Raw genomic sequence first — 13,676 nt, 5'->3', positions numbered from 1 at the left:
GCTAGGATCGTACCTAGTGCTTCACACTTGCAAAGCAAATGCTCTACCACTGAGCCACAACCTCAGCCCTGTAATAGTTTTTTTTTAAATGTTTTTTGTAGTTATAGATGGACAGAATGCCTTTATTTGTTAATTTTTATGTGGTGCTGAGGATTGAACCCAGTGCTTCATGCATGCCAGGCAAGTACTTTGCCACTGAGCTATAGCCCCAGCCCTATTTTGTTTTTTGATTTTATTTAGAGACGGGGGTCTCACTGAATTCTTAGCACCTCACCCACTGCTGAGGCTAGCCTCAGCCTCAGGAGCCCCTAGGATTAAAGGACTGCACCACCTTGGACAGCTAACAAAGAATCATTTGTTGACCATATACGGTCCCTAACTCCTTAAAGGCAGATAATTTAGTTGAATCCCTAACTTTCAGGAGCTTCCTAGTGTAGGGGAAGCTCAAAAACATATGTGATGGCTTAGTGGTAGAGTGTTTATCTAGCATGTGTGAGGCACTGGGTTAGACCCTCAGCACCACATATAAATAAACTAAAATTAATTAATCTTAAAAATTAATTAATTAAAAAACTAATCCACAACTAAAAAAAAAAAAAAGAACATATGAGATGAAGGGTGCTAATTTGGCCATCATTTCGGGTTTGATTCACATCATGATTGCCTGCCAAATTTATTTTGCATTTCAAATAAATCTTTTGGGAGGTTGGAGGTGTTCTTTTGGCTTGATGTTCAACTTGTATTTGACTTTCTCTTGTGGCAACTACAGGTTGAAAGGAAAACTTTAAAGTTGCCATGACAACTGGTAAAATAAAGAGTTGATTATGACATATTTGTGACATCTTTATATGTAAGAGACCTTGGACAGGTGGCAGCAGACTGGGACACACAAAAAAAGGAGTAGCCTAAGTTTTAGGATACAGATCTAAGCAAACCAGTGGTCTGTGGGCATGAACTATTGCTATAGAACAAGAAGAGCTGATCAAGAAATACAGCCAGGTTGGTTATAATAATGTGTATAGGTGGAAATGGGGAGGAGTACAAATAACTCCTTTCTTTTTTGGCGGGGTACTGGGGATTAAACTCAGGGGCACTCAACCATTAAGCCACATCCCTAGCCCTATTTTGTATTTTATTTAGAGACAGGGTCTCACTGAATTGCTTAGTGCCTGGTCATTGCTGAGGCTGGCTTTGAACTTGCAATCCTCCTGTCTCAGTCTCCGGAGCTGCTAGGATCACAGGCGTGTGCCACCACGCCCAGCACCAAATAACTCCTTTAAATGTTGTGTTTGTCATTATAACATTCAGAATTCTTTCTGGTTCTATACTACTTGTTCCTTTTGATATTACAACCTGTGAATATACTATATGGGTCCTGTCTATATATTCACAGATTTTGGGTTCCTGAGGTGTAGCTTTTCTATAATAAGAGATTTTCTCCTTTTTGATAATAGCTGGAAACATATTGCCATCTCAAATGTTTAGTAATTTCATATCTTTTCTAGAAACTTTAGTCTGTTAGTTGCTTTTTGTCATTTTATTATACCTATCCTCTTTGTGTAATTGTACTTAAATTTTTTAAAGAAAATAATTTTAATAAAGAATATAAGTAAAATTGCATGTGGATAAAAAAGCTTAGATTATATCAACCTCTTATATTTAGAGATAATAATGGAAAGAGCCATCCATTTTTACATTTACAAATCACGGCAAATTCATTTGTGTCTGAAAGGTGGACTTAAATTTTTAAAAATTAAATTTTGTCTCTTCTTTCAAAATATTTTCATTAAATCATATTATTAACAAACTTAATAGTAAAATAAACAGAAGAACAGGGGTAAGAGCCACTTATTCACAAGTTGATCCATTTTTTTTCTGTTATTCAGTTTGGTTTGGACTTTTTTATTTTTGTGTGAAACTGGGGATTGAACCCATCGGTCTTATGCCTAGGAGGCAGGTACTCTACCAACTAAGCTGTATCCCCAGCCCCTCTGTTTTCTCTTTAACCATTGCTTTTTGCCTTCACTTTGAATTTACTCAGCTTTAGCCACCATCTTTTGTAAACTCTCCAAGTACCCTGGGAATTTTAACAGTGGCTTTCTTACCTTGTCTGGACTCTGCTGCTACCTAATGATGTGCCGTTCATCTCTTTGGAATTTTATGACCTGTAAAATAGAAATAGTTTATCTAATTTATAAGATGGCTATGAATGGCAGTTTATTTAAACCTGTATTTATTCATAAAGTAATTTAATAAATATTTATGAAGTGCTTATGAGTACAGAAATAGTGTCCAGGGAAATATTCAGGAACACCTCATCTATCTTTTTATTTAAACAGAAAGTCAGAGGAATCTTGACTTTGTCATTTAGTAGCTATTTCAAGTAGCCTTTCTGGGCTTTGGTTTCCTACTTTGAAAAATGGGCATTGTGCTGGGCGCTGTGGCACTTGCCTGGGAGGCTAAGGCAGGAGGATTGTGAGTTCAAAGCAAGCTTCAGCAAAAGCAAGGCGCTAAGCAACTCTGGTCAATGGTTAAGTGCCCCTGAGTTCAACCCCCGTACCAAAAAAAAAAAAAAAAAAGAAAGAAAGAAAGAAATAAAGGAAAAATGGGCATTGTGATGGTGTCTACCTCACAGAATTATTGTAAGCATTAAGTATGATCATATATTTAACATGATTAGGACAGCATCAGGCACATAAGTGCCCAATGAATGGTAGCTGTTATTAACCTGTCTTACATCAGGGATGGAGAATCCGAATCATCCTCATGTCTGGGATTTAGGTAATCTAATTGTGCATAATATGATCAAACTTTTAAAATTCCATTCCCAGAATGAATGAAGAATAAATGATTATCATCTTACATGTCATAACTTGTCATGAATGGTTTCAAGGCAATTGCATTATTTTAAGTTCACTACTGATTACCTGTGCAGGGTTGATGACTGAACCAATTGATATAAGTATGTGAAAACATATGATAAGATGAAAAGTGCTATACCAATATTATGACTAATTAATAAGTCTGATATCATTAAGTTCATTTTACCTTCTCTGCCACTTCTCTATGTAGTTCCTAAAATGTGTGGTTTTATAATATTCGTGTGAAATTAAGATTTCAGTACTCAATATGGCTAATTAACTGGTGTTAAAATTCAAAAGCAGCAATTCTTTAAAATGGAAAGACTGATTTGAATGGATTCTGAGATATGTTTTAAGAAAATAAGCCTCACTGCTTTAACTTAAATCTTTGTAAGTTAGCTGAACTCTTTATTTCTTAGATGACTAATTATGAGAAGTCAAAATTTATCCCATAGAAAAATAAACACATTACGATTATGGTAAAAATGAAACCACATTGAAAACTTGATTCTACACAATTGCAGAACCAATCTGCACAATAGGTTCAATGAGGCAATTGTTTTATTGATACCCTACACACTTCGTTGATTTTCGTTTCAAACTTTAGCTTTTTTAAGATTCCAAAGGTGTAGTGTGTCTGCTGTTACAGGATGGAAAACATAAGGAGTTAGGCTAGCCAAAACAGAAAATTGAGCTTTAGACAGGGCAGATTGGAAGGCGCTTCCATGCAAAACACTCCGCCCAATTATCTTTTTTTTTTTTTTTTTTTTTTTTTTAAAGAGAGAGTGAGAGAGGAGAGAGAGAGAGAGAGAGAATTTTTAACATTTATTTTTTAGTTCTCGGCGGACACAACATCTTTGTTGGTATGTGGTGCTGAGGATCGAACCCGGGTCGCACGCATGCCAGGCGAGCGCGCTACCGCTGAGCCACATCTCCAGCCCCAATTATCTTTCTTAAGATTAAAGAAACCATGGCGTGGCGGGATTTGCATAGTAACAGAGGAACATCCATTGCAAATCCTCAGCAGCAAGAGCAGTGGGAACCGGCAGTGGGAACTGGCACTGGGAAAAGGGCGGTTCCTCGATTGCAAATGAGCTCCTGTTAAGGGTGACAAAGACACCTAGAGTGACTGTTAATTGCCCGCGTATAAGCAAGCGTCATCTGGTCAGATGCAGGGCGCATGCGGGAAGGGGCGGGACTAAATCGACTCCGGAAGGCGGCAAATTGTAGTTTTTGTTTTGGCTGGAAAGGCTTAGCTGAGCTTGTGGCGCCTTACAAAGATAAAGGAGAAGGGATCTCAGCGGTGACTGAGATAAATGCCTCATTTTGTATTATAGACTTGGAGGTGAGAGACCTTTTCTGCGTTAGGGGCCGATGATAGGGGTAAGGAAGTTTGGAGCCAGTTCTGTCAAACTTTGTCCCCACTGGTGTTAGTGATGTTTGGCCTACAAAGGTGAACACTCCTAATCGTCTAAGAGCTTCCTCCTTTATTTTTTTTCTTCCCTTTTGCCTTTCTCCTTACATATCACAGGTGGCTTGTCCTTATATGAACGGAAACCAGAAAGCATTGAGAACTTCGAACTAAGCAGTGGTTTCATCCTTGACATGGGCATGGCACAGGAGAAAATGGAAGTAGACTTGGAGCTGTCCCCGAATTCCACCACCTCAGATGGCAATGCCTTAAGAATAGCCAACAGCGTCCCTTTGATCAATGGATTTGGGTGAGCAGGGTTGAGATACTGGAAGAGGCAAGTGGGCATTGGGGAGATGTTGGACAAAAGTGACTTCCTATAGCATTCCCTTCCTTGTATTTATGGAAGTTCTGCAGGTATCTCCCTTGTCTCTGGTGTCTGGAGATCCCACCCTCAGCCTGGTGGAGAAGCGGCAGGTGTGGAATAGGCTGACCAGAGGGAGAGTACACCCCCCACCCTGAGGTTGACACACATCTAAACCCAAACATCCTCTGCTGACAATCCACCTGGACTAGAAAGCAGCAATCAATCAGGATGGAGCACCACTTTTTTTCCAATTTCAGCCCATCCCTTACCCACTCCTTTGAAGAAACAACACCCTCCCCAACCCCTCCCTGATTTCACATCTCCTGTCAGGACTATTTTTTCTTATTCTCAACTGCTCTGTCACCTCTGACCTTCACCTCTTACACACTCTAGATGAAAATGGTTGTCAGGCAAATAAACTTAGACCTTTCTACACCTAGTTTTTATTTGAACATAGAGTTTAGGTACTATAGAAGTTCAGTCTCCTAAATTACACATTTTTAGTGGATAACATTCCCCCAAAGGAGAAGAAAAACTGATTCTAGGGAGGGGTGTGTGTGTGGAAAAGTTTTATTATTTTTATGTACAAAGCACACATATATATCTGTGGTGTGAAAATTTGGTGGAAGAGGAGTTATTAGGGGAAAAAATATCTAAAAAGGCTCGTTGGAGACCAGACAATGAAAAAAAAAGAATTAGAAACACTGCATTCAATGATGGTTAACTATTTCTTGCACATATCTGAAGGTCTGGCATTACTAAAGGTTCTCATGCATGCTAGGCAAGTGCTCTGCCATGGAACTTCAGCCCCAGCCCTCAAATAGGTTTTTAAATGAGATTTTTTGAGTGGGGACATAACTTACTGGTACAACATTTGCCTAGCATGTGTGAGGCCCTGGCTTCTATACTTAGCACTGGAAAAAAGAGAGAGAGAGAGAGAGAGATCTTGGATCACATATCCCAGTATCACTAGATTTTCTAGATTCTGTAAATCTGAAAAGTACATTCACGATATGTTATTAGCTTTGCTGCTCACCCCCAAGCCCTGGTACTAGGGATTAAACCCAAGGGCACTCTAACTCTGAGCTACATCCTCAGCCCTCCCCACTTTTTTTGGTATTAAGAATTGAACCCAGGGGAACTTAACCACTGAGCCACATCCCCATCCCTATGTTTTGTATTTTATTTAGAGACAGGGTCTCACTGAGTTGCTTAGCACCTCACTGTTGCTGAGGCTGGCTTTGAACTCACAGTCCTCCTACATCAGCCTCCTGAGCCACTAGGATTACAGGCATGCACCACCTCTCCCAGCACCTTTATTTAATTTTATGTGGTGCTGAGGATTGAACCCAGTACCTCACACATGCTAGGTGGCGAGCACTCTACCACTGAGCCACATCCCCAGCCTCTGTATTTTATTTTGAGATAGGGTCTCTCTAGGTTGCTTACAGCCTTGCTAAATTTCTGAGGCTGGCTTTGAACTTGCGATCCTCCTGCCTCAGACTCAAGCCAAGCTACTGGGATTACAGGCATGTGGTGCCATGCCTGCTTCTCAACCCCTTTTATTTTTTATTTTAAGAAAGGGTCTCGGGCTGGGATTGAGGCTCAGCGGTAAAGTGCTCACTTAGCATGCGCGGGGCCCTGGGTTCGATCCTCAGCATCACATAAAAATGAATGAAATAAAGGTATTGTGTCCAACTACAACTTAAAAAAATTAATATTACAAAAATTATCTTTAAAAAAAAAGAAAGGGTCTCACTGAGTTATTGAAGCTGGCAAGGAACTTGCAATCCTCCTGCCTCAGCCTCCCAAGTTGCTGAAATTATAGCCATATACCACCACACTTGGCTGCTCCTCACCTTTTATAGTGTCATACTACTTGATAGTTGTAATATACACAACATAAACTGAAAGACAACATCAATCCTCCTTGTTGAACACATGAGACTCATATATCTTGAAAATGCCATAGTGACAGAGCCAGTACTATGAACCTGTATCTCCTGGCTCCTAAACTAGTGAATTCTGTACTACTAATCAATATCTAAGCTGATTAGCTCTAATGAAATGCAGCTCTCTAGTGATTTGAGGCAGGGGAGAACATATGATCACAAAATAAAGCTAAAATTGACCAAAAAATAATACATTACCAGCCTGGTGTGGTGATGGTGCACGCCTGTAATCCCAGTGGCTCAGGAGGCTGAGGCAGGAGGATGTAAGTTCAAAGCCAGCCTCAGCAACTTAGCAAGGCCCTAAGCAACTCAGTGAGACCCTGTCTCCAAATAAAATATTAAAAGGGTGGGTGATGTGTCTCAGTGGTTAAGTGCCTCTGGATTTAATCCTTAGTACCACCCCCCCCCCCAAATTACTTTTTTCTTTTTAAAGTAAAGTCAGTGGCTCTGCATGTTGTATGGAGAACAAGAACTTTTTTTTTTTTTTTTGGTACCAGGGATTGAACTCGGGGGCACTCAACCACTGAGCTACAACCCCAGCCCTATTTTGTATTTTATTTAGAGACAGGTCTCACTGAGTTGCTTAGTACCTCACTGTTGCTGAGACTGGCTTTGAACTCATCATCCTCCTGTCTCAGCCTCCCCAGCTGCTAGGATTTTGTGTGCACCACCACACCCAGCGGGAACATTAACTTTTTTTAAAAAAAATTTGTTTGTTTTTTTTTTTAGTTGTAGGTGGACACTTCCTATTGTATTATCAAAGGAATTGTTAGGGGACCCACCCTGCTAGTAGAATAGAGCAGTAAGGAGAGTATTGTTCCCCCCTACCTTTTTTTGTGATGCTGAGGATGAACCCAGGGCCTTACATATACATGATAGGCAAGTGCTCTACTACCGAGCTCCATCCCTAGCCTAAGAATGTTGGTTTTATTGGAAAGCTTTATGAAAAGAAGCAGGTTGCAAATGATAATGAAGGATATATGCTTGAAGGAACATGTGGATCCAGTTTAATGTATTAAACATTCCAGGGAGAGAATGCATTAGACCCTGTTGCCTAATCCACAGAGTCCTGGAATCTAAGAAAGATCTCAGTTATCCCTTCCTACTTTGTTGTGCAAAGAATTGACAATTTTAAAAATGATTAGAGCACAGTTACAGAGTTGAATTCTCCAGCTTAAGATCCTGATGCATGAAGTAAAATTTGTACAGAAAAGTGAGTGTAAATTGTGTATTTATCTAGTGGGAGTTAAAGATATGGAAACTGTAAAGTGGATTAGCTCCAGTGACTCAGAAGTTATAGGAATGATGAATGGCATGCCTGATGTCAGGAACTTCCCCAAATGATCTGAAGGCATATTTTGTGCTATTGTTGCAAGATTAGGGTATAGTCAGAGAAATTATTCTGAACAACAATTTAGAGTAAGATTACACTGAGTCTGAGTTGAAATCATTTTCACTTCTTTGCAATTGTAATATATACACTGCTTATTTTTCTCATTCCATTACTTAGGCCTCTAATACTTGGTTGTCCTACCCTTTCTAAACTATACTTGGCAGTAAAACATGTGGTCCATATTTTGCTAAATATTGTTATACCTTTTTTTTTTTTTAGACAGTGGACTTATCAACGCACTTTGAGGGCACAGCTTTTTAAAAATGTTCATTTATTTATTTTTTTAGGTGTAGATGGACACAACAAATGCCTTTATTTTTATGTGGTGCTGAGGATAGAACCCGGGTCCCACCCATGCTAGGGGAGCACTCTACTGCTGAGCCACAATCCCAGCCCTGTTATACCTCTTTCAAGTAATTTTCTAATTGTGCTTGATGTTTCCTGTATGTAAAGACTCTCTCTCTTGCACCAGAATTTGCAGAATTAAATTTCTTAAATGTCAGTTATTTTACACAGTGCAGTTCCCACACTGTTTTGTGATGAATATCTTGTATTAATAAAAATACCAGTGTCAAGGGGTTGGGGTTGTAGCTCAGTGGTTGAGCACTTGCCTTGCATGTGTGAGTCACTGGGTTCAATCCTCAGCACCACATAAATAAATAAATAAAATAAAGATATTGAAAAAAAATACCAGTGTCAAAAGTTTTGAACCTCTTGGTTCTGTATAGTTGGCTGACTTATTACTGGTGTCAATAACTATATTTAAAGATGTTGTGTTTTTTTCCTTTTTTTTCTCTGACCCTTATTAAAAGAATTAGAGGTCAGGCTAGGTATAGTGGCACACTCATGTAATCCCAGCAGCTCAGGAGGCTGAGGCAGGAGGATCACGAGTTTAGCCTCAGCAATTTAGCCAGGCTCTAAGCATCTCAGTGAGACCCTGTCTCTGAATAAAAATTTTTAAAAAAAGGGGGCTAGGGATGTGGCTCAGTGGTTGATTGCCCCTGGGTTCAATCCCTAGTACAAAGAAAAAGAATTACAGGTCAGGCTGGGGTGTAGTTTAGTGGTAGAGTGCTTGCCTAGCTTGTATGAGGCCCTGGGTTTATCCTCAGCACTGCAGGTTTATCCAGAGCCCAGCGTGGTGGCGCACACCTGCAATCCCAGTGGTAGGGGAGGACAAGGCAGGAGGATCAGGAGTTCAAAGGCAGCCTCAGTGAAAAGCAAGGCTCTAAGCAACTCAGTGAGATCCTGTTTCTAAATAAAATACAAAGTAGGAATGGAGATGTGGCTCAGTGGTTGAGTGTCAATGAGTTCAATCCCTGGTACACATACACAAAAAAAAGTTTCTTGGATCCTTGTCAGCACTTTCCTTCTTTAAAAACCTCTAGTTTGATCCTGCTTTTAAATTATTGCTTCCTCAATTGAAAAGCATACTATTGTCCAAGGGACAAATTTAGCCTGCTGTTAGCTTGAAAAGTTTTATTGGAACTTAACCATGTTCATCTGTTTATTGTCCACAGCTACTTTCCCACTACACTGGCAAAACTGAATAGCTACAACAGAGATTGATATGGCCCCAAAAGCCTAAAATATTTATTTTGTCTGTCCTTTTGAAGAAAAAGTTTGCCCACTATCTGGTTTATTGACCTCTTGCCTGGAATAAAGGTAGTAGCCATGAAAAATGATTGCTGGCCCAGTGTGATGGTGCATGCTTATGTAATCCCAATGACTCGGAAGGTTGAGGCAGGAGGACTACAAGTTCAAGACCAGCCTGGGTAACTTAGCAAGACTCTGTCTCAAAGTAAAAAATGAAAAGGGCTGGGGATGTAGCTCAGTGATGGAGCACCCCTGGGTTCAATCCCTAGTACTAAGAAAAAAAGAAAAGAAAACTGATTGCTATGAGAATGTAACTGACATAATTGTGTAGACAGCTATTACTTATCATTTGATGTGGGGCATTGAATACCACCCAGTTATATTAGCTTTGCTTTTTCTAACCTAGGAAAAAAAAGAAAGAAAAGATTTTTACTAAGTAATAATATTTAAAACTGAGCTGTTTAAATGTTGCTGTTTTTACCTGTCTATTCTCATCTGAAAGTGGAACATTCCCAGGGAGAAGAGGAAGGTACCATCGGGTTCCTTAAGTCACCAAAAGCCCCAGCTCAGGATTCAGTACCTCCCCCAACCCTGAATTCTCACCATGTTCTTCCTGGGGTTGATTCCAAGCCAAAACATCCTTTTCATGGTTAGAGAGGATCAGTTGCTTAAATGAATTCATGTCAGTTGTACTTATGGTTTTACAATAAATGACCTTTAGGGGAAAAAAAAAGAAAAGAAATAGATTTTAAGCCAGGCAAGGTTGTGCACACCTGTAATCCCAGCGGCTTGGGAGGCTAAAACAGGAGAATTGTGACTTCAAAGCCAGCCTCAGCAATAGTGAGGTACTAAGCAATTTAGTGAGACCCTGACACTAAATAAAATAAAAAAAAAATAGGACTGGGGATGTGGCTCAGTGGTTGAGTACCCCTGAGTTCAATTCCCAGTACAAAAAAAAAAATGAGAGAGAGAGAGAGAGACAAAGAAATAGATTTAACTCAGTTCTGGGTAACATGTAGGGTTTTATATAAATTCATTTGAAATGATTCATACTAATTGTAGTTTATGCTACCTCAATTATTTCTTTCAGTTTTATAGTCTTATTAAATAAAATTGGCAGATACAAGTTTGGGGGAGAATACTATTGCCAGCCCTAAGAGTCAGGCTCCCTATACAAAAGATAGTAAAAATAGGTGACCCATTAGTGTTCCTTAAATATTCTTATAATTGACTGCCTATTCATGTTATTGTAGGGAAAATTTATAAAATATTGAGTTCTTCCCTGTAATATGCAAATTGTCATGCTACAAAATAGGATCAAGTCTCAATAAGCTTAGGAAGGTAGAGAAAGTGCTAAAGAAATTCAAGGAAGGGGGGCTGGGGATGTGGCTCAAGTGGTAGCGCGCTCGCCTGTCATGCGTGTGGCCCGGGTTCGATCCTCAGCACCACATACAAACAAAGATGTTGTGTCCATCAAAAAATAAATAAATATTTAAAAAAAATTCAAGGAAGGGAGTGAAAAATTAAAGCAAGAATTGATGAAGGATAAGGAAAAAGTTCAGGAAGAAGGTACATTTGAAATGGGCCTTAATGGATCCATAGAGTACACTCTGGAAAAGAGGTCTTCAGATGGCTGGGACAGCATTTCAAGTATACAGAACAGGCTTTGGAGGTAGAAAAGCATAGGTCTGGGATATCCAGACAGCTCAGTGGTGAACTTTGTCCTATAGGCCTGGATTCCAAATGCTCTTCTGCTGACCAGTGTTGATCCCCAGTGAAGGGACTGGTTTTTTGTTTGTTTTTTTACCAATCCATTTTTTAAAAAGAGTTAAGTGCCATGTAATTAAATATGTTATGTAGCTGCTAATTGTCCTGTTCTTTGCCTCTCTAAGCACTTATTTTACTCTACCATACATTTGGGTCCTTTGAGTATTTTTCTTCCCTATTAAAGCCCTACACTGCATTCTGAGATCATTAATTCCCTACAGTTTTATAAATAACAAAATGAGCTTTTTTTTTTTTAAAGTGAGAGAGAGGAGAGAGAGAGAATTTTTTTTTAATGTTTTATTTTTTAGTTCTCGGCGGACACAACATCTTTGTTGGTATGTGGTGCTGAGGATCGAACCTGGGCCGCACGCATGCCAGGCGAGCGCGCTACCGCTTGAGCCACATCCCCAGCCCCCCAAAATGAGCTTTTATAAGTGAAACATTAGTGTTGGTCCATGATGAGATTTTTAAAAATTAATTACTATTATTTAATTGTACATATTTATGGGGAACAGTGTGATAATTCAATATATGCATACAATGCATAATAATAAAATCAGGGTGATTAACATTTCAATTTCAAATATTTTATATATTGTTTTTACTTTTTTGGTGTGTGTGTGTGTGTGTGTGTGTGTGTGTGTGTGAGTTGTTGGGGATCCAACTCAGGTCTTCACTAATGCTAGGCAAGCATCTACCACTGAGCCACATCCCCAGTCCCCATTTTTTAAAATTTTAGATTAACACATAGTATACATATTTATGATGCCCAGCATGATATTTCAATACATGTATATACTATATACTGATCAAATCAGGCTCATTAATATTTTCATGTTCTTATCATATGAAGTTTGCAACCTTCCAGATCTTTTCTCTCTTCTCCTTTTTTTAAAAAAGTATTTATCTATTTTTTTAATTTTTTTTATTTTTTGGTGTGGTTCTGAAGATCGAACCCAGTGCCTCATACATGCAAGGCAAGCACTCAACCACTGAGCTACAACCCCAGCCCTAAATATTTATATTTTAGTTGTAATTGGACACAATACTTTTATTTTATTTATTTATTTTTATATGGTACTGAGGATCGAATCCAGCACCACAAACCCAGCCCCTCTCTTCTCTTTTAGTTATTCAAAAAATGTATAATAGGTTATTGTGAACTGCTGTCATTGCACTGTGCCATATTTGGCAAAAGAGAAAGGTAGTTACTGGATATTTGTGCCTAGATTTTTTTGAGGGGAAGTACCAGGGATTGAACTCAGGGGCACTCCACCACTGAGCCACATCATCAGTCCTATTTTTGTATTTTATTAGAGACAGGGTCTCACTGAGTTACTTAGCACCTCGCCGTTGCTAAGGCTGGCTTTGAACTCACTATCCTCCTGTCTCAGCCTCCCCAACTGCTGGGATTACAGGCCTGTGCCTAGATTTTGTATTGAAATTTTACTACTTCCTGAAATCCACAAATCTGGTGCCAAATCATGGAGGGCTTTGAATATCATGGTAAATAACTAAGTTCAGGATTGGCGCAGTGGCTTGTAATCCCATTGACTGGGGAGGTTGAGGCAGAAGGATCACAAGTTCAAGGCCAGTCACAGCAACTTAGCTAGGCCCTGTCTCAAAAAAAGAAAATAAAAAGGGCTGGGGATATAACTCAGTGGTAAAGTGCCATTAGTTCAATTCCCCAGTACTGCCAACCCCCCCAAAACAAAACTTAGTTAAGCAGACTATAAAATCACTGAAATTGTAAGACAGCAAGCTGTTCTTTCATGTACCACCACACCAGACTGGAAAGGTTTTGAATTGGTTCTTAGCAAGGAGCCTGAAAAGAATAAAATACAAGTAAGAGAGAGTATGGAGGTAAACCCCAAAAGACTGGATATGAATGTAACAGTAGTCCACTTTACCTTTTGAATATATCCTTCGCTGCTGCTTATTTTTTATTTTTTTTAAATATTTTAGCTATAGATGGACACAATATTGCCACAGTCTGGCTGGGCACAATTCACGAGCCAGTTGTCAAGCAGAAACGAACTTTATTTTTAGAACACACTCGGCAACACACGAGCTCTTCAGGAATTCCCTCAGAGCCCAACTGCCACCACCGGCTTTTTTTGCTAGCCTCTCTACAGCTCTTGAGGCTGATTGGCTGGGTTGTGTGGGCGGAGCCAAAAAAGTCCCCCAATGAGCAGCTCCGTGGTCTGAAAGGGCAGGGAAACAGCCCAATGAGCATCACCGCAGAGGAGCCAATCAGCTGGAAGTTTGCTGGGGCGCGGTGAGCCAATCAGCTGGAAGTTTGCTGGGGCCGCTTTGGCTGTGGCTCTCAACA

The 13,676-nt window shown here is 39.7% G+C and overlaps 1 protein-coding gene across 1 annotated transcript in view; it reads left to right on the top strand.

The window, feature by feature from the left end:
• The first annotated feature begins 3,831 nt into the window (after window positions 1-3,831).
• Window positions 3,832-13,676, top strand: part of LOC113194521 (P2R1A-PPP2R2A-interacting phosphatase regulator 1-like) — a 53,039-nt gene continuing 43,194 nt past the window's right edge. The window contains exons 1-2 of the mRNA XM_077794019.1: window positions 3,832-3,961; window positions 4,393-4,582. Coding sequence (XP_077650145.1) covers window positions 3,832-3,961; window positions 4,393-4,582 — 320 coding nt within the window. The remainder of the gene's footprint in view (window positions 3,962-4,392; window positions 4,583-13,676) is intronic.

This window comes from Urocitellus parryii, chromosome X, assembly GCF_045843805.1.
Source record: "Urocitellus parryii isolate mUroPar1 chromosome X, mUroPar1.hap1, whole genome shotgun sequence".
NCBI lineage: Eukaryota > Metazoa > Chordata > Mammalia > Rodentia > Sciuridae > Urocitellus > Urocitellus parryii.
This window is presented reverse-complemented; position numbering and strand designations above follow the sequence as displayed.